A 21,856-nucleotide genomic window follows, 5' to 3' on the forward strand; every position below is an offset into this window, starting at 1 on the left:
TTTTTTGGGGGGGAGGGTTGCAGCTGTCACACTGGCTGTTAAACCTATTCTGAAAAAGCAAACCACCTCTAACAGGCCCACAAAGCAGAATGCTTAAGAACTCCTGCTTGTTATGTGGTGAGATTGGGTGAGGTGAGACCCAGCTGGTGTGAAATGAGAGCTGTTATTTTTCACCTATTCCCCCCTTCTTCCATCTCCATCTCGTAGGGATCAGAGCTTTATGCTCTGACTGACAGATCACATTTCGGAGAATGAAAGGAGCCGGGAGAATAAAGCCGCTCTCCCGGCCCGGGGAACGAACACGGCAGAACGAAGGAGCTTGTCTCACCAAAGGGGAAAGCAGATGAGGGGTTGATACAACAGCCTCATCTCATCCTCCAAGCCCCTTGCAAGCTCGGAAAAGCACAGTGATGCACAGAACAAGCAGTCACTCGGGGCAAATGATCGGGTGCTTTTTGATCGGGAAGGCCGGTGGGGAGAGAGAGCATGTCTCATCCGTGGAACTGCCCGGGAACCAGCACCAAGATGGTGGCTGGAACATTCTTGGCTCATTTCAGGCTCTGCGCCACCCTCGAGGACACCCCGAGGAAATAGGAGAGAGTGATTAGAAGAGGACAGGAGTCTGATGGCAGATTACAAAGTTCTTTGCTACATATCCTTGAACCCAAATCACCCTCTAATGAAGAATCTCTGATGTAGCAAAGGGGAAAGAGATGCTATTAAGAACATAAAAACATAAGAAGAGGCTGCTGGATCAGGCCAGTGGCCCATCTAGACCAGCCTTTGTTCTCACAGTGGCCAACCAGATGCCCCAATGGGAAAGAAGGACCCAAGCACATGAGGACTCTCCCCCTCCTGCGGTTTCCAGCATTGGTGTGCAGAAGCAGAACTGTGGAGGCAGACCATAGCCATTGTAGCTATAAAGCAGATTCAGGGCAGCACAACTGGTCCCTGCACACTGGGAGCCAAGCTAAGGGGGGCGCCGCAACTATGACGGAGTACACACTCAGAATGGAAGGCAAGAGGTGGGCTGAATTTTGGCCTTGCACAGGGGCCACTGAATTTTGAAAGACCCAAGTCCACCCCTGTTGTAGCTAGCAGTCATTGATAGCCTTGTTCTCCTCCATGTCTAATTCTCTTTTTAAAGCCATCTAAGTTGGTGGCCATCATTGCCTCCTGCAGGAGTGAGTTCCATTGTTCAACTGTCTGCTGCATGAAGAAATCCTTTCATTCGCCTGTCCTGCATCATCTATCAATGGCTACCAACCATGATGGCTTGGCTTTGCCTCCATGGTCAGAGTCAGGAATGCTTCTGATCACCAGTTGCTGGAAACTGCAAGAGGGAGAGTGTCCTGTGCTCAGATCCTGCTTGCAAATTTCCCTTTAAGGCATCTGGTTGGCCACTGTGTGAACAGGATGCTGGACTAGATGGGCCACTGGCCTGATCCAGCAGGGTTGTCCTTATGTCCTTACTCTGGTACCACAATGTGTGGGTGATGGCTGATTGTGAACCATAGCTTTAAAATGACATTTGACAAATTCACAGAGGATAAGGCTATCCATGGATACTAGTTAGGATGGTTGCCTGCTACCTCCTGGATCATAAGAATATAACCTAAGAAGAGCCCTGCTGGACAGACCCATAATCAATCAAGCTTTGCCTACTATCAGGTTCCAAGTCAACCCATCTCCACCACTTGAGGCAGCAACATCTCCAAGGCTCCACCTCCTGTCAGTAAAAAAACAAAACCCTCTAGGCTTGACTGCACGGCATAACAACATTTCTCAGGGTCCAACTCCTGACACAGCAAACCCCATGGGCTCCATTCCATGGCACGGCTCCTGATGCAGCAAATGTTTCTAGGCTGTGCCGCTGTTGTGTAGAAACTACCCCATTCTGCCTCCTGATCCATTAAGAACTCATCAAGCTCCACCTTTTGCCCGGTCAAAGCCCATCCTGGCTCCACCTAACTGCACAAATATTTTTCAAATCACTGGTGACAACCCTAAGCCACTATGGGTAACGTTTGCCTTTGAACCACTTCATTTCCACTTTTGCTCAGTCACAGAGAGGACTTCAGGAGGGTGAACACTAGTTTAGACCTGTCTGCTCAAAAGAGACCATGATTAAAAGTCCTATCTGATTAAAAGAGACACGATTAGCTAGCCTCACCCTTTATGTTAGTCATTTCCAAGCTCTGTGCCAACAGCATTTAAACAATGGAAAGGCAGTGAGCTCAAAGGAGCCAGTCCCAGGGGTGCTTACCTGCTGTTCAAAAGCATGGGGGAGGGGGAGAGAACCCCGAAAGACTCATTCACCACAGTGGTATAGATACCTTCATTTGCCTTTGTGATGTATAGAATACCCCCCTCTTTTCTTGACATGTTCCGTTGTTATGCAGCAGACCAGTATTGTTTGTTAATGGTTTTGCTTTGTTCACTCCTGTATACGACGTCATAAAAACTCGTTTTTTTAAAACAGTGCACTAGAGCAGTAGAAATTCAAGTTCTAGACAAATTGTTGCAGAATCTGTATGGATGCTGAAAACCTCAGCAAGGTTTCACGAGAGATGCAAGATTGAAGTCGCCCTCCCTCCTCACCCCAAGTGCTAGACAGCAGATGGCAGAAGTTCCCTGGGAGAGCTCTAAGATGCATGCAGCTGGAGGGAGGCAGAGAGAGGAAGGAGCAGCCAAAATCTGTCCCATGAGATGGCCAGCAGGGAGTCAGGGGCAGCTGCATAACTGATGCTTTTATCTCACCTGCAGCTGCAGGGAATTATGACAGAGAGGGAGGCGGGGGCAGAGCTCGCATCAGAGTTTTCATAGGCTCTGGACAACAGAATGCCAGCATAGCTCCTTAGTCCCATTTTGCTGCTAGACATGTGAAAAGAAGATAATGGCTTTGAGCATGTACAATAGGCTTCCTTCCTACATCACTGCATAATAACCACTGCCAACCTCCAAACATCGGAAATTTGTCATGGCCCTAAATCCTGAACAGCATTCCTTGAGCACGGAATCACAGAATTGTAGAGTTGGAAGGGACCCTGGGGGTCATCTAGTCCAACCCCTTGCAATGCAGGAGTCACAGCTAAAGAATCCCTGGCAGATGACCATCCAACTTCTGTTTGAAAACCTCCTCCAAAGGAGCTTGTTCCACTGTCAAACAGCTTCTGCTGTCAGAAAGTTCTTCCTAATCTTTAGCTGGAATCTCCTTTCTTTTCTTTTGAGTCTTTTCAAACTGTGAACCAAATGCTAGCATAGCATCTATGCTAGCATTCAATTGACGCTGGAGAGAGACGGAGTTGAGAAATAAGACCAAGGGTACATATTGATATAGGAATGTATTAGATAAAATGTAAAAAAATATACAATAATAAGAGAGCATTCATTTGTAAAAAAGGAATATACAACGGGATAGATAGGAAGTCCAAAGTGTTGGTACATATATGATTTTGGAATAGTTTTTTTGTCCTCGTTTCTTTTCTTTAGGTATATAAACTTTGTATATAAACTTTGCATACATGCTTAAAATTATATTATAATAAGCCTTGTGATGTAAATGATAATATTTGCCGATGTAACATAAGAACGTTAATAAATAAAACTCAAAAAACAAAAACAAACTGTGAACCAAAGACCAAGCCCACACAAAGCTGCCTTAATCTGAGACAGACCATTCATCCATCTACCTCAGTATTATCTACACTGACTGTCAGCAGTAGTCCAGGGTCCCAGACAAGAGTCTTTTCCAGCCCTGCCCTCAGACACATGGGGTTGAACATGGGACCTTCTGAATGTGCAGCAAAACTTCTACCACTGAGAGGTGCAAACCAGAACAGCTATGCTCTGCCGGAACAGTGGGAAGCAGTAATCCTTCTGAATACCAGTTGCTGTGAGAAGGCTCTCATGCCCAGGCTCTGCTTGCAGGTTTTCCACAAGCATCCAAGTGGCCACAGTGGGAACATGAGACTGGACTAGATGGGGCACTGGCCTGATTCAGCAGGTTCTTCTTGTGATGAAGGAGAGGATAGAAATCTAATAGCCATCACAGATTTATCCATAAGGTTGTCTTAAATATTTGAATATCCTTTTGTCATCTCCCCCCTGGACACTTAATCTTCTTTTCTGTAAGCTAAACACCCTCTGCTCTTTCAGCCCATCCTCTTGGATTTGTCTTCGCAAGTCCCTTTATCGTCTTCAATACACTAATCTGAAATCCCTTCCCAATTGATCAACATCTGAGGATCACCAGGACAGAACTTGCTTCTCTGAATCACAGGTGGTGCCGGGGGGGGGGGGGGAGGAATTTGAGGGGGGAGGCCAGGACACCTTCTTCCCCCAGCAAGTACTTCACACGTGCGCACACACCATTGCTGGACCCTCCTGGTTATTTGAAGGCCCTTTTTACATCATTAGAACACTTTTATTGCTGTTGGTCGATACATCCTAAGGACTCCTGAGCATGCTTATTTGAAAGTTAACTCCATCAAAAATCAATAGGGCTTAACTTCAGAGAGAAAATATATTTTGGGCTGGGAGCGTCCATGTGAAATATATATACCATTATTTCTCTTTTGGAAATCTAACATGAGTAGTGGAGGCTGGTCCATGAAAGCAACTGTGGTACTGCCCAAACAATATCAGTCTGCCCCCCCGCACAGCTGCCTGCCCTCCTATGACCTGGTAGGGAGTAGTCCTGGATTCATCTGCTATTGGTCCTCCTGGCTTCCGCCCCACCAGTGCCAAAGAGTCCCAGCCACCGTGGATTGGTTGGCTCTGCTTGTCATTGGCCCTTGATCCACCCTTCATTGGCTCTGGCGCCACCTATTGTTGGCTTCATGGCTATCTACCATCAGTGGTGGAGCTTCAAGCTTCAGCGGGTGGGGGGGGGTGGAGAGCAGGCAAGGGTGCATGGCTGGCGCATGTCCCGGGGGTGTGGTGTGCCGCCCGCAGGGGCATGGCACGCATCCTGGGGGCATGGTGCACCTCCTGTGCGGGTGTGGTGCCCAGCAGGGGTGGGGGGCAGCCACAATGGCACCCCACCGGGATCATGCCACCGGGGGCAGTGTGCTCCCCCCATACCCCTGTTCCTCCACCGGTGTCTACCATGCCAGTCCCAAAAGATGCCAGCCAGCACTGCTACGGGCACATTCTCCCCAAAGCAGTAGCCATTGACTGTTTCAAGTATGAGCTGTTGCTGTTGTAGAAGTTATTATTACCATTAATTTATTAATCACCTTCCTATACCACCATCTCCAGGCAATTTATGCATAACAGTTTTTTTGGGTTTTTTAATACAGCAAATACATTTAAAACAAGACTGAAACCCTAACAAGTGGACGCTCATGGTAAAGACTCATTTATCCAACTGGGGAAACCTATCTCTGGTTGTTTTCAGATAGTGCAGAAAGTGGGCACCTCTGTCTCTCAAAGAGGAATGCTGTTCCACAGAACAGGGGCAGCCACATGGAAGGCCCTGCTGTGGATAACTTCAGAGTGGGTTACTGAGATCTTTGGAACTTCTCAGAGAAACTTCCCACAATATGCACAGATCTACTGGGTGTATAAGGAATAAGATGGTATCTCAAGGAACCTGGTCCTAAGCTGTACAGGGACTTACAGGTTAGTACCAAAACTTTGAAACTGGCCTGGTAGATTGACAGCCAGTGCAAATCAAGTAGGGTGTTATATGCTGGTGGTAACTGACCCTCACAAGCAACGTAGGTGTCATGTTCTGCACCATCTGTAAGCCTCTGGACCAACCCCAAGGCTAACCCTCCCAAGAGTACATTGCAGTAATCCAACCACGAGGAAGAGTGCAGAGTCCAGTTGCAGAATTCAAGCTTTGTATATAGAAAGTCCCCAGGTTTGGTCTCTGGAATCTCCAGTTTTAAAACCAGAGTTGCAGTTAATGGGTGAGTAAGGGGAAAGTCTCCCTTTGCTTGAGCCCCTAGAGAGCTGTTCACAGTCAGTCAATACTGAACTAGATGCTGAATAAAACAGGATTATGCAGCTAGGCTGCAGCTCAGTGGCAGAGCACATGTTTTGCATGCAGAATGCCCCGGATCTAATCCCTGGCATCTCAAACTACAAAAGGATATTGGGCAGAAATTGGAACTGGGACCCCCGGAGATCTACATCAGTCAAAGCAGCTAGCAAAGCTAGCCAGTGGTGTGACTCTGTAACAAAGCAGTTTTTATAGGCTGATCATCTCTTCTGACTTCCAAACAAAGCTGCCCACGTTCTCAGGTAGACAAGACAGTGCTCAGAACTTAAGGCTGGTTGCTCTTTTGCCTGGCTCTTTTAGGCATGAACTTAAGGGCATACATCTGGGGCCTGAAGCATGAGGTAGCTATGTACTCTGCCCCTGAGTGCATGGACATCCAATGAAGCTGAATTCTGGAAGACTCAGGACAGACAAAGCAAAGGACTTATTCACACAGCACACAGTTAAAACTATGGGACTTGCTCCCACGATGGAGGCAGAAATGGCCACCAACCTGCATGGCTTTAAAAGAAGATATATGGAGGATAAGGCTAATTAATGGAGGATGGCACTGTGGGTTAAACCACAGAGCCTAGGACTTGCCGATCAGAAGGTCGGCGGTTCAAATCCCTGCGATGGGGTGAGCTCCCGTTGCTTGGTCCTTGCTCCTGCCAACCTAGCAGTTTGAAAGCTCGTCAAAGTGCAAGTAGATAAATGAGTACCGCTCAGGTGGGAAGGTAAATGGTATTTCCATGCGCTGCTCTGGTTGGCCAGAAGCAGCTTAGTCATGCTGGCCACATGACCCAGAAGCTGTACACCGGCTCTCTCAGCTTATAGAGCAAGATGAGCGCCGCAACCCCAGAGTCAGCCACGACTGGACCTAATGGTCAGGGGTCCCTTTACCTTTACCTTTAAGGCTACTAGACATAACGACTATGTTCTGCTTCCAAGGTCAGAGGCAGTAATGATTCTGAATCCCAGGTGCTGGAAACCACAGCAGGTGAGTGCTCTTGTGCTCAGGTCCTGCTTGTGGGTTTCCCACAGGTATATGGTTGGTTTCTGTGTGAACAGGATGCTGGACTAGAAGAGCCAATGGCCTGATTAAGCAAGGCTCGTCCTATGTTCTCCCTCCACTGTCTTCAGCTGTGTGCCTCTGAATACCAGATGCTAGGGACCACAAGTTGGGAGAGTGCTGTTGCATGTGCCTTCCTTCCTGGATGGCCACTGTGGGAAGCAGAAAGCTGGACTAGATGTACCATAGGCTTGATCCAGCAGGCTCTTATAAGAAAGGGGAACTCACAGGTTTCCATCTGCGCCCCCTCTATTCCAATAGCACACATGGTCCTTGAGCCCATGGCATTGACATGATCTATAGCGTACATTCCTTACCAATATGAAGCAATAACTATCCTGTTGCAGCCCTTCCAAGGCAAAACACTCCAGGGCTTAACCAGATCACTGAGAAACAAGCTGGTGTTGAACCATGGCTTGCAACGTAATTCCTTCTGAATGTGTTGCATGATACTTTTCTGGCTTACACACACACACACACAATCACACACACACAAAGTTTCATAACTTCCTTTTTTTTAAAAAATAAAAAACGATTGTGTTTCACCTCCTGCTGTGATAACAAGGATTGATCCCCTTCACGGTACTTCTTTCCTGTAATCTAGTCTGAGCCACTGCATCTGTTGCCTTTCTAGGGAGGATTTTACACCACACAACACTTTTAAGTGGGATTGTGGCCTGGGAGGATTAGATCTCATGCTCCCAAATCTCAGAGAACCTGGTTGTCTTCCTGACAAGGCACTCACTAACCGAGTCAGCTGTGAAAGACACTTTCAAACATTGGCAAAGGCAGGTTCTACGCTCATCTTACAAAAGTGCCCTCATCAAATTCAGTACAAACATCTCATTTGCATGTGTTGAAAAAGAAAAAGGATTACAGACGTTTCCAACAGCCTAAACGGGAGGGATGTTTATAGAATGGGATGAGCTATTGGCTGGTGCATGTGATATCAACAACCCAAATTCCCTCTGCCTGGACCTAAAGCACTTCAGCAACTTTTAAATGAGCACTTCCATGATTGTTTCTTTCATGCCAAAGAATGAGCACAAAAGAAAGCATAATTTGCACGTCAAAGGATAGTTACAAAAATACTAGGGGCAGTAAGCATTTTTTTAAAAAAAAACAATGTAAGTGTGGTCTGGAAAATGTTTTTGAAATGCTTTAGATAGCAGCTAGGGAAGGTGGTAGTGATCTGATCAGGACTAGAACTCTGGTGTGTAGGTAGGTAGGGAGAATTGCAGCAATGGGCAAGATTAACACTTCCCACCTTAATCTATCTGATTTCCCCAATTCCAGATTGGGATCCCCCAAACAAAGCTGTTTATTCCCCCCAAAGGAAAATATGTGATTCCTGCATTGCAAGTTGGAATAGATGCGTCCCTTTCAACTCCACAGTTCAGTGATTCTGTGTTTCTATGTGGCCAGTTCTAAGTAGAGAAGTTAAAAACACCTTTAGAGAAATGTGTTTCTCTAAAGGACTAATTTTGAATATGCTTTTTTATTTTTTTTTATGCAAAATGGCCTAAGATTCTGTGACAACCATCTTCATCAGATGGTGCATTGAGACAACTGAGGAAGCTAGTTGTCATCTCTGAACATTCATTCCATTTTCTACTAGAAAGAACCTTATTCAGAGCTAGTCTCAAGGGGCGCTCAAACACATTTCTCTTTATTCCTGAAGACAAACATGGCTTTTGTATTGATATCAGTTAATGTGACATGTCATTTGGCTCTGAAAATTAGGCCAAACTCAGTAGGTCAAACTATGCATTGTGTTAAAACACTCTGGGATGTATTCAAATAAGGTGTTTTTTTTTTCATAACAGACCCATTGAAATTGAAAAATATTAAGTTAGGTCCATTCATTTCAATAGGTTTACTCTGAGTAAACCTTAATTTAAAAAACACCCTCTATTTTAGTAATAGTATGGCTGGTTTTGTTTTGTTTTGCCTATTCATCATACAAAGGGAAAGTAGTCATGCAGGGAGGGCCCTGATCCAGAAAACAGCACCTTTGGAGGCAACAATGACCCAATGTGGTGCAATGGTTAGAGTGCAGGACAAGGGCTTGGGAGACCAGGGTTCAAATCCACCACTCAGTCATGAAGCTCACTGGGTGAGCTTTGGCCAGACACTTGCTCATAGCCCAACATTCCTCACAGGGTTGTTGTGACGATTACATGGGGAGATGGAGAAGTATGTAATTGAGCTTCTTGAAGGAAAGGTGGGATAAAATGTAATAAATGAAGCAAGAGGAGGTGGAGGAGGAGAGAAAGCCCCCAATCTTTCTTGGGAGAGGGGAGAGTACATGGCTGCTTTTCCTTCAAAATAAAAGTGTAGTGATAATGTGTAGATAAGTCCCTTGCAAACCATAATGTATTGAAGGGTTAAGTGGCTAGACAAGAGTCCCATTATGAGAAGCCTACAAGCAGTACCTGAGTGCAACAACCATTCTTCTCACTTGTGCTTCCCAGCAACTGATACTCAGAAGCAGATTGCCTCTGACAGCGGAGGCAGAACACAGGCAGTAAGCTTTAGTTGGTAAGTGAATACTGTAAACTGAAGCATTAGTTGGTTCATTAGGAAAGGTACATTTCAATATTTGAGACTTGAGAGCCTGTAAATATGCCAGTATATTTTTTGGAAGCTACTTTGAGTTTAGTATGTTAACTGCAACAGCAGACCTTACTGTTTACAATTTGACATGCACACACCGCAAACAGGCTCTGTATCCTTGTCCTACACAAAGGTCCCAACCAGTTAGGGATCACCTATTGAACACACTCACAGAGGTGTGAAGCCAGAAAAGAAAGCCCGTGACCCTCCAGGTGCTGTTGGACTCCAACTCCCATCAGCCCTAGTCAACAACTGCCAATAGTCAGGGACAATGAGAGCTGGAGTCCAACAATTCATGGAGAGTCACAAGTTCTCTCCCCCACTCTCAACACATGTTATATGTAGGGCCTGCTCTCCACAGCTGCAGTCTTTTGCACACTAAAACTGGAAGTAAATTCTACTGAAATCAGCAGATGGGCGGGGGGGGGGGCATACACAAAAGGAAGGACAGCGAATCTGATGTCTCCGCTAAACATTAGAATGGAAGTCGTATTATCAAAATCCTTGGCAGGGACGATGCAGTACAAGGAGAATACTTTTGCAAAGAAATTATCCAATTTTGGCTGTTACAGGGTCTGCTGATTTGAGAGATTTGGGGAGGGAGAGAACAGGCAGAGAAACATATTCTAGATGAGAAAGGGTGGTTTATCAAGTCTCCTTTGTTTTGGTAGGGGGACAGGGGTCTGATGCCCCAAAACAGTCCCAGAGATCTAGCATCCAGTGAGTAGCATGTGTAGAATAAAATGTGGTGCGTTTCCCCCTTCTCACAGGAAGATGGAAGGTTCAGAGAGAACTAGGCTGAGGCAGCAAAGGGTTGTTGGCAGGAACAAAAAGGGAGTTGCATCTCAGTGGCAAAGCTCTGCATGGAGGATGGAGACAGGTGTGTGCATGTAAACATAGAAACAAGTCTAAAGTAACATTTGCATCCATTGCTTGTCCTTCTTTCCCCTCTGGCTCCCCACATGTCACTGGAATATGCCCCCCCCCAAGGAATGTGGCCCTTGGGTTTAAGAAGTTTCCCCACCCCGACATTATTTTACATTATTGTTGCACACTTCTCCAGGCTATTTTACTTCTACTACTGCATACTCCTCCTTAAAAGGAGTCTTCATTGCGCCAGGCTTCATGCACATTCCCAGCAGCACAGGCAGTGCTTCCTGTGTATGTGTTTGTTCGTTAACTATCCTAAACAGCACTTCATCCAAATTGACCCCAGGGTGCTGTGTAATACTAATAACAATAATCAATTTATAACAGTGGAATATAAATCTTGTTTAAAATAAGTAAGAACCTTAGAAGATCCCTGCTGGTGCAGGCCAAAGGGGGCCCATGTAGTCAGAGGCAGTAATGCTTCTGAACAGCAGTTGCTGGAAACTGCAGGGGAGGCTTGCTCTTCTGCTCAGGTCCTGCTTGCAGTTTTCTTACTGAAGCATCTGGTTAGTCACTGGGAGGACAGGATGCCAGACTAGATGGGCCATTGGCCTGATCCAGCAGGCATTTCTTATGTTCTTATGGCCAGCCATGACACCCAGAAGCTGGACTTGAAGGCAGCAGCTCTCGCTAGTTGTTTGTCTCTGGCATCTAAAGTTGCAGTAGACTGCTTCGGAGCCTAGAGGTTCTGTTCCAATTGTGTACTGAAAGTACTAGAGGCTTGCCCATTTGGGTGAAAGGGGCACTGCCCCACCAACCTTTTCCCCCAGGCGAAACCCACCTGCCTGTCTTCTTACTCACAAGGAGTCCAGCGGGTGCTCCTGGCTGTCAACTTCTTCCTCCTTAGTCTCAGTGTTGCCCCTTGTAGAAGGGGTGGAAGACAAAACTAGAATTAGTTGGCTCCCCTTCTAATTGGCTCTGACTCTGCCTAAAGCTTGGGCTACCTGTCTTCTGCCTACTATCATCAAGAGCCACTGTGGTGTAGTGGTTAGAGCACTAGACTAATCCCCATCCGGCAATGAAGTTCACTGGGAGCCACGGAGCCACTCACTACCTCTCTTAGCCTAACCTACCTCACAGGGTTGTTGTAGGGAATAAAATGAACAGTTGGAGAGAACCATGTACATGCAAATGCAGTCAGTCAGTCAATCAATCAATCAATCAATCAATCAATCAATACCATTTCTTGCAACACCAGAGTGCCTCTGCGCTCTTAAGGGAACATGTGAGTTTTCTATAGGTGCTTTGGAGAGAGTGTGTGTGCAAGGTGGGGGGTGTCATTCCCCCTCTCCCCCATCCTGTTTATCCATTTGCCTGTCTTGTGGCTCAGCCTCTGAGTCAGAGAGAAAGAGAGTGACATTCTGTCTGTAAATAAATAAACTAAATAATTCAAGGAGGATTTTGCCAACAGCCAGCAACACAGGTTCCAAGAGGGTCCCTGGGGAAGGTTGCGTGTGTGTGCAGGAGGGTGAAGCTGGGAGTGAATGTACAGAGCCTGCCATCCTGAAACTCCAGCGAGAGACCTGTGCACGCCTGCTAATCTCGCACAAACAGAGGTGAGGGTTGCCAGGGCGGATGATGGGCTCCCAGCCACCCAACTCCGCAGTGTTTCAGAGCGAGCACCTGTTCCAAAGACTGCTGCTAGCCATGCACCTGCGTCCTCCACCCCTATCCTGGCAGCAGTGGATGACCGGATGCCACTCAACTTGGCAGCATAGGGAAGGGGGTGATGGTTTGCAGAAGACAGCCCAGAGCTCAGCAGCAGAACATCTGTTTTGCATGCAGAAGGTCCCAGGTTCAATCCCCAAGAGCACCTCCAGGTGGGGCTGGGAAAGACTCCCTGCCTGAAAGCTCTGGAGAGCAGCTGTCAGTCAGTGCAGACAATCTTGGGCTAGATGGACCCATGTCTGACTTATGCTAAGTTCTTTTTTAAAACCAGTCTTTCCTTCGGAGCCACAAGGTCTGTGATCTTAGAACTGTAGAGTTGGAAGGGACCCTGAGGATCATCTAGTCCAACCCCCCTGCAATGCAATCTTGCTTTATTTTTAGGGAAAGAGCTGTAGCTCAGTGGTTGGGCATCTTGCCTTGCATGCGGAAGGTCCCAGGCTCAGACTCCAGGCAGGAGTTGGAGACACACCCTTTGCCTGAAACCCTGTAGGGCTACTGCCAGTCAGTGTAGACAGTCCTGAACTAGATGGACCAATGGTCTGGCTCTGAACAAGACAGCTTCCTTTGCTCACAAAGGGCATCCATAGCTCAGTTTTAGAGCATCTGTCTGGGAAGCAAAAAGTCCCAGTTCAGTCCCTGGCATGGACTGGGAAACTCTCCCTGCTTGAAACCCCTGGAGAGCTGCCACTGGTCAGTATAGACAGCACTGAGCTTGATGGGCCCAATAGATTGACCCAATAGAAACCACTTTCCTATGTTCCTGTTGAAATCAGCCTTTAATTCAGGAGTCTAAAGCCTGGAACATGATTTCATTTGATGGGATGGGCTGCTGTATAGTGGTAGGATACCTGCTTCTGCATGCAGAAGGCTCCAAGTTCAATTCCCAGCACCTCCAGGTATGTCTGCAAATGCCCACTGCCCTGAAATCCTGGGGAGCTGCTGCCATTCCGTGTAGACAGTACTGATGGTAGGTGGAACCAATGGTCTGACAGTTACCTATGTTCCTGTACAAATATATTTAAAACTATGAGGACTAGAATCTTTACTTTTAGGGAAAGGGGCTTAGCTCAGTTGTAGACTACCTGCTCTTCAGGTGAAAGATCTCAGGTTCAATCCCGAGCATCTCTAGGTAGGGCTGGGGGGAAACTCTGTGGGAGCAACTGGTCTGTCTCAGTATAAAACACCTTCCTATATCTCTATTTAATTCAGCTCTTGATTCAAAATTATGAGGACTAGCATCTTGCTTTGCTTTTCAGGGAAAGCTCACAGCTCAGTGGTAAAGCAACTGCTTTGCATGCAGAAGGTCCCAGTTTCTGTCCCTGACATCTCCAAGTTGAATTGGGAAAGACTCCCTGCCTGAAGTCCTGGAGAGCTGCTGCCAGTCAGTGTGGACAGTACTGAGCTAAATGGACCAATGATCTGACATAAGACATCCCCTTATGTCTATACTGAATCCCAGAGACTAGGATCCTATTTGTATTTTTAATGGAAGGGCCTTGCTTGGCAACAGAACATCTGCTTTGCATGCAGAAAGTCCCAGGTTTGATCCCTGGCATCTCCAGGTAGGGCTGGGAGAGGCTCCCCATCTAAAACCCATGGAGAGCTGGTCCTGAGCTAGATCGGCCAGTGGCTTGACTGGCAGCTAAGAGGGAAACCACCTCACATGGCTGAATGGGCAAAGTGTACCATCCGCGTGTCCCCAAATACTTCTACATCTTTTTAATTTTGTGCAAAGATACTGCAGTCACATTACAGGACTGGGCACAGGAAGGGGAGAGGAGCATCAACAGGAGGATAAAAAAGTTTTTGGGTGGCTGGTTTTCTAAGAAACAGAGAGAAAGCAGTGCATCCTGTATCCTGTCCAATCCAAAGCCTCCATCCTTTTAATCTAGAGTGACTCTGGATGGAGATGGTTGCATCTTCAAGTGCAGATGAATATTAATATAGTGTGTGTATTGTTGGGAAGGGATCAGATCCTCTTATTTAGCCCCATATTAACCACCTGATTGTAAGTATAAATGGGGGTAACTAATCCAAATTAAACATCCAATTGTGCCCCCCTCCAATTTCCTTTTGTACATCTCTCTTTCTCCATCGATACCAGTTCCTCTCTCCTTCACTCAGGGTTTATCCTCCTACCCCCGTTCTTCTATTCCTTGCCTCTCTTAGACCACCATCCTCACTTAATATTTTAAAAAAAAAAAAATGCTTACCTGGGATTTCTCCTGCGGACCGTCTTCCAGCTGAGAGGCTCCCCCCACGTTTTTCCATCGATCGTTGACCATCTTCTGGATAAGGTGATGAAAAGACTGGTGGAGATAAAACACAGATCCCACAAACGCAACTGAGGGTCGCCCCAGCGATGCCGCAACTCCAAAGTGGTACCCAAGGGGGTGTGATGGAGAGAGTCTCTCTCCCACCACCCCCACCCCGCCCACCAAAAAGAGTTCCAAACGAGAGGCAGGAAGAAGACAGGCAAAGGATTGCTTCCCAAGCGCTGGGAAGAGAAAAGGGCTGGATAGGAAAACGCACAGAGCAATTTTGCCTCCTGGTGGGGTCTTGAGGTTCCTTCCTCTAGCTTAGCAGATCCTTTTACCTGCGCTCGCTCGCTCGCTCGCTCTCCCTCCCTCCCTCCTCCCTCGCTCTCTTTCTGCCAGGATCTCAGGAAGATTCGGAGCGGGGACGGGGAGGGACCTGCCGCATCTGCAAGAAACTGAGGGGGAATCTCTCTCTCTGCGTTTCCAGGCAATCCCCTCTTCTTTCTCTTTTTGGCTAGACAAAACAAGCCCACTTTTGCAGGAAGGATGTGCGTGCGTGGCGGGGGGGGGGGGGTTAATGAAGGGCTACTTGAGGGAGGAAGGAAGGAAGGAAGGAAGGAAGGAAGGAAGGAAGGGGAGGCGATGGTGATGACCCACCTAGAGAAAACTTCCCCTCTTGGGAATGCTGATGGTGGGGCGGGCGCGCGTGCGTATGTTGAGGGGTGGGAGCGGGTACTGAAGCTGTCTGGCCGAAGCTCGCGGCACTTCTGCCGCTTAGGGAAAGCCGAAGCAGACAGCGCGGCGGGATGAGGTGTGGGGGTGCCGAGACGCGAGGTTCCTCCGCGCGCGCGCGTCAGGCTAGCAGGAGTTTCTTGCGCGTGTGAACTTGGAGACGCGTAGCGAGGCGATCGCCTTCCGCACCTCCGCGCGTTATAATAATTGTTAAGCTACGATACTACTAGTAGTAACATAGTATTGTATAGCTTAGTGCTACTATACTACTATTACTAGTATACATACTAGTATTGCTGTTACTATCGATATCACGGATATCGGAGGAATCTCATTCTGTAACCCTGGGGAGCCGCTGCCAGTCAGTGTAAACAATTCTGAGCTAGGTGGGTAAGCGGGCTGACAGTATGAGGCAGATTCCTATGTTCCACTGAGAAACAATGTACATTAGCATCTAAAGAGGATGGGTAGGCTGGAGGACTATTACTACGAATACTACTGAAAGTAATGTTAATATTACTAATGATAATAATGCAGCAGGCTCTATTCCTTCTCTCCCCAGGGGAACCAGCACTCCCAGATGATGGAAACACACATTCACTCGTTTGCATACAGGAAGGGAGGCGTTCACACACACATAAGTACACACCAGAAAGTTGTTAATGAAAACGTGCCCTATCTTCTAACCGCTCCTCAGTCGCAACTCTCTTTTTCTCCCCTTTACCCACCGCTCTGCAACCTGCTTGGCTTCGGGCTGCGTTCACACGTGCAGCTTCCTTCCTTCCGCACCTGAACAGGGCGCCCTCAAGCGACGCCTGCTGTGCGTGAATGGGTGGGGTGGGGTAGGCACGAACCTTTCCCCCCCCCCCGCCCCACCACACCACACGGTTATAGGGTGCCAACTTGAATAAAATATTGTGGGGGCCCAGGTAAGCCTCGCCCTGCATAATCGATCACATGATGCAGTGCACACACACTATTTGAATGGGAATGCCCATCAACTTTGTTGCCTCAAATATTTTACTGCGGGGGCCGAAGCCCCCCACAGTCCCTAGGAGTTGGCTCCTGCGCACGGTTACATTTTTCCTGGCCCCTCTAGCCCCCAGGCTTCACGAGGGAGCTACTTCAGTCGCGCGCTCCTTAAGGGCAGAAAACAGCCAGCAAGGTGAAGCGTTTCACATGCAGGCTCCGCTGCGCTACGAGGCTTTGGACAGCCAGTTGTGGCCAGGCAGAACGCCTGCCTGCACGGAATCTCCAGGCGGGGTCAGAGGAATCGCATTCTATAACCCTGGGGAGCCGCTGCCAGTCAGTGTAAACAATTCTGAGCTAGGTGGGTAAGCGGGCTGACAGTATGAGGCAGATTCCTATGTTCCACTGAGAAACAATGTACATTAGCATCTAAAGAGGATGGGTAGGCTGGAGGACCATTAAATCCAGGGTCTAAAATTACCTAACTGCACCACTGATTTAAGTTATAACTAATCTACACTATGTGAGTGAATTGGCCATTTGAGAGGAAAAAGAATTAAGCTTGCCTGGGTATTCTCTCTCTCTCTCTCTCTCTCTTTCTTTCTCTCTCTCTCTCTCACACACACACTAACTACAGAAATTTGTTTAATTTTCTTTCTTTTCTTCCTTCAAAGAACTCAGGGCCGTGTCTATGGTTCTCCTCATCTCACTCACCCATTTCATTCTCACAACAACCCTTCAAGGTAGAGCAGGTTAAAAATGAGTGGCTGTTCACTGCAGTAGTTAGAGGTTTGGACTGGGACCTGGGAAACTAGGGTTCAAATTCCCCACTCGGCCATGGAGCTCGCTGTGTGATCTTGGGCCAGGCACTGGCTCTCAGACTAACCGACCTCACAGGCTTGTTGTGGGGATTAACTGAGGAAAGGTGGGCAGACAACATACACCGCCTTGAACTCCTTGAAGAAAAAGGTGGGATAGAATTGCAATAAATGAAATGAATGAATGTCCCCGCACAAATGCTATTCAGAGGTGGATTGCTCCTGCACATGGAGGTTTCACTACCCCCGATGTGGCCCATAAGAACCTATGAGGCTCATTCAATCCACCTTGGCCCAGGACACTTGTTTTTCACAGTGGCCAATCAGATGTGTTTGGGGAAGTTTGCAAGCAAGGCATGGAGGCAACACAAGCTTCCCTGGGTTTTCCCCCAAGTACCTGGTAGACTGCCCCTGGATCGACAGTAAAGTTTCATTTTACTGTCACCATTGCAGAGCTGCATGCGCATTGCACAGGATAGGGTGAGATTTAAATTATTTAAGATAATAATAGTGGAAAGGTTGGTTGTTGAGGGACAAGTTCTCTATGAGGGGCATTTTCTGCCATTAAGTATTGTCTCATTGAGGAAAACTCAAATAAATTTCCACAGGACCATCTTGAAAACTGCTGCCCTAGAAAGACGAAAAGAAAGATTTATGTGCGTAGCTTCTGGGTGTGATTTCCATTAGAAAAATGCATGTTCCTGGACTGCCAGAACATGTCAAGAAATTGCCACTTAATCAACTTGCATTAGCCACTTAATCAACTTGAATTACTTCCATTAATCAGAGGGTCTCCTCCAGCAATACTAAAGTAAGGAAGGCATTCCTCATGTAAAATATTTTTATAACACTTCTCATTCAAATAATACATCCCCAAAAAACTCAGTATAAAAAGAACAACAATAAATATAATCCTGCAACCTGTATAAATCATGCAAACATGCCTATTCTCTCTTGTTTTGCATGATCTTTTTAAAAAAAACACATACCATATTTTGCATAATCTAGCACAGGCTTCCTCAACCTCTGCCCTCCAGATGTTTGAGACTACAATTCCCATCATCCCTGACCATTGGTCCTTCTAGCTAGGGATCATGGGAATTGTAGTCTCAAAACATCTGGAGGGCTGAGGTTGAGGAAGCCTGATCTAGCATGGCTTCGCTGGCCGTAGGGCAAAGTAATACATTTAGTGTGGAGAAGCTATGGACTTATAGATGTTGCTGAATGATAACTCCCATCATCTCTGGTCATTGCCCATACTTGCTGGGGCTGATGGGAATTGTAGTCCAGCAACAACAGGAGGTCCAATGGCTCTCCATTCCTGCTACATTTGACTAGGAGGTCTCTCCCCCCTCCCCTGCAACCACTGAGAAAAACTTGCCTCAGCCACCCAGACTGCTTTTGTGATGACTCTAAGCATTGCCTTTGCATTTCTTGCACCCACAAGGACTAGAAACTTGGTGCTGGTTTTGTTCAAAAAGCCAGTAAGCTGGATTCTGAGGCCAATGCAACATTTTGTGCTTTCACAATACTTCTGCAGAGCTGCAGCATGTCCTGACTATTCATGGCAGGTACGTTTTGGCTATTGCATCACTTACTCACAGGCTCACTTGTTCGTTTTTCTTCCTAATGCAATGGGGTGAGGATAAAAGAATGCGTTCCAATCTCAGCCTTGGCAGGCAGGTATGAGTTTTTTAATTGGCAGCAGATTTCAGCACTGTCAATCAAGTTAAGCTTCCTGCTCCATCTGACCAGAACCTGTTTTCTTTCCCACCTGCATTCCCTGACCCCTCCCCCAAAGAAAAAAATAGCAATCTGATTCTGCCAGGATTTGACACTCTGCATAGATGGCTGCAGATTGGGAGGGGGGGATGTTCTCCATGCAGAGCTCAGCAAACTCTAGAAAACAAGTGTCTGTGGCAAAGGACAACCCCCCCCCCCCCGCTAAACTGAGGTAGCAGAAGGAAGCTCCTTCTCTGAGGAAAGGAGCCTTGGCAGCAGTGCTGGCTCGACTATAAGACATGATGAAGCAGTCTCCTCAGGTGGAGATCTAGCCTCTAAAGGCACATCCTCATTGCTGCTGTCTGTCCCTCCCCAGCCTCCTTTTAACCCTCCACTGCCTTCAGTGTGTTTGTGGGGGGATCTGCAGAGGAGGTTGTAAAAATGGAAGGGGAGCAGAGAAGGAGGCAGTGGAGGGTGACATTTTCTGTTTTACCCCAATCTATAAGATGTCTGGGCAGCCTGCTTCTGAGCTGTGGAAGCTTCGCCCAGGAGGGTGGATGGAACACTGCCCCACTAACCTCAGCTTGCCCTCAGCCAGCTACAACTTCCCTTCCTCCTACAACTAGTCCAGGACGGTGGTCCTGCCTAACAACTGGCTCCTCCTTAGTCTTAGCATTGGTGCTTGCAGAACTCAGCAAGGAGGAGGGCAAAAAGAGAATTACCGGTGGTTAGCTCTACTTGTCACTGGCTTTTGATGTTGGATCTGGAGCCCCTTACCAGCCTGCTTTGCTGTGCTCAGCCTGGCAGTTTCTCTGGCTCCAGGTCCCCACCCTGCCTGGACAGACAGACACACCCAGGAGGGATGGGCCAGAATCTCCCATAGCACTGCCTACAGAAACAATAGGGGAACAGGGATCAGCTTATTGGGTCCTACCAAAAGATTTATCTAAATGAACATCCTGTGTCTGACAGTGTGCAGCCAGAAGGCCACGATGGTGCAAGGCAGGGCCTTTTCCAGCCTTTCCTTTCTAGGCAAGCTCCCAAAGGCCACATGTCAGTGATGGGTAGGGCCAGAAGCAAAAGTGGGAGGTAGAAATGCATGCAAATATTATCTTTGTACTGTTGCAGGTTGTGGGGTGGGGCAGCCTGGATGATGCCCTGAGTACCTTCTGATTATCAGGGTCCTGTACTGAGTGACATTAGAATCTGACAAAGGAGTTTTCTGAAGCAGTCAGGCAGGTTTCTTTGTGATACACGCCCACTAAGTGTCCTCATCAGCATCCCAAAAGAAGGAGCTCAGCTGCAAGAGCTACAGCTAAGTGATGGTGCCCTCTAGGTTGGATGGGTCTTTCTTCCACCTGCCTCACCTAGGAGTACAAGAGCCAGTGTGGTGTGTGAGAGCTGAGCTGGAAGCAGGATGTAAGCTGGAGACACAGAGCCATGCTTGCTCTGTGCTGGATCCAAAGCTGTGACTAATGGAGAAGCAAGATCTGTTGGGGGTGAATGCTGTGAGCCCTTCCACTTTATGCTCAGGTTGTATATATGTGCATAAAGGTAAAGGGTAAAGGGACCCCTGACCTTAGGTCCAGTTGCGAACGACTCTGGGGTTGCAGTGCTCATCTCACTTTACTGGCTGAGGGAGCTGGTGTACAGCTTCCGGGTCATGTGGCCAGCATGACTAAGCCGCTTCTGGCAAATCAGAGCAGCGCACGGAAACGCCGTTTACCTTCCCGCTGGAACGGTACCTTTTTATCTACTTGCACTTCATGCTTTCGAACTGCTAGGTTGGCAGGAGCAGGGACCAAGCAACGGGAGCTCACCCCGTTGTGGGGATTCGAACCGCCGACCTTCTGATCAGTGTGGTGTAGTGGTTAAGAGCGGTAGTCTCATAATCTGGGGAAACAGGTTCGCATCTCCGCTCCTCCACATGCAGCTGCTGGGTGACCTTGGGCCAGTCACACTTCTTTGAAGTCTCTCAGCCCCACTCACCTCACAGAGTGTTTGTTGTGGGGGAGGAAGGGAAAGGAGAATGTTAGCCGCTTTGAGACTCCTTAAAGGGAGTGAAAGGCAGGATATCAAATCCAAACTCTTCTTCTTCTTCTTCTGATCAGCAAGTCCTAGGCTCTGTGGTTTAACCCACAGCGCCACCCGCATCCCATATATATGTGCATATTTGACCATATATCCTAAGGATACCACAGTCTCCACTCACATTCATTCCAAGGAAACTAAACCCTGGGTAAGTGCCTGGAACTTGGAGATTATGGTGGCACGTAACAGTACAGTAGAATGGTTTCTATAACTACTCACATGCTCCCCTTCCCCTCCTCCCCTCTGAATTCTGCACTGTCCAAGTTGCAGTGACATTTTGCCTTGGGCAGAGTCCTCTGACCTGGATAACAATAATAATCACAGGTGAGATCGGACACACAGCAGTGGGAAGGACCAGGGGCTTGTAAGTGAGATGGAGCCATTGAAGGGTGTGCAGAATTAGGGAGAGGAGATCCTCTGTGTTTCATTAGCCCCTCACTTAATCTCGCAGCTGGCTGATTCCGGGTGGCTTTTCCAAGAGAGCTAAAAGAGGCCTCCCAGCTCCCAGAATCATTGCAAGCTGTCCTTCCGCATGCCCCACGCTAATTAATTGTACAGCATTGCAGATTTAGACAGTTAGTTGCAACTGCGTGTCATTTTTTACTCCTTCCTTAGATGCTGGCAGCCAATAAGAGATGGAGGGATTGGGAGGGAGAGAGAAGAAAGAAAGAAAGAAAGAAAGAAAGAAAGAAAGAAAGAAAGAGTCTGTGCAACATCACTGCTTGCAGTGAATCTCTGCAATTGCTTCCTTATTGTAGATGCCTCAAGATGGTCTCCTGGGACACATGATTGTGCGTTTCTGGCCCAAAAACCCTGCAAAACATGTCAGGGTCTCACCCACAAGGCAGGCAAACAACTCAGTGTGCTTCCAGGCTGCCACTGTTTCCAGGTAGGATTCAGTCATGTGCTGACAAATTCACATTGTACAATTAGAGTCTGTTAGGAGATCTTGCGTGACAAACAGCTTCCCAAAAAGATCTGACTTATTGCG

The 21,856-nt window shown here is 47.5% G+C and overlaps 1 protein-coding gene and 1 long non-coding RNA gene across 10 annotated transcripts in view; one reads left to right on the top strand and one right to left on the bottom strand.

Annotated features, from left to right (window-relative positions):
* The window catches only part of FIBCD1 (fibrinogen C domain containing 1), a 70,529-nt gene extending 55,232 nt beyond the window's left edge, over positions 1–15,297 (bottom strand). The window contains exons 1-2 of one of the 2 annotated variants that reach the window (XM_081847157.1): positions 15,191–15,297; positions 14,489–14,584 (exon numbers count right to left, since the gene is read on the bottom strand). In XM_081847157.1, coding sequence (XP_081703283.1) covers positions 14,489–14,560 — 72 coding nt within the window. In that variant the 5' untranslated portion in view covers positions 14,561–14,584; positions 15,191–15,297. Of the gene's footprint in view, positions 1–14,488; positions 15,103–15,190 lie in introns of those variants that run through there. The other variant, XM_081847156.1, reaches the window with a different exon arrangement.
* LOC309333600 overlaps positions 1–21,856 on the top strand; it is a 128,250-nt gene that overhangs the window by 72,582 nt on the left and 33,812 nt on the right. The gene's annotated exons all lie outside the window — the stretch shown is intronic.

The sequence above is a fragment of the Podarcis erhardii genome (genome assembly GCF_964252035.2).
Source record: "Podarcis erhardii genome assembly, chromosome: Z".
In the NCBI taxonomy this organism is placed as follows: Eukaryota; Metazoa; Chordata; class Lepidosauria; order Squamata; family Lacertidae; genus Podarcis; species Podarcis erhardii.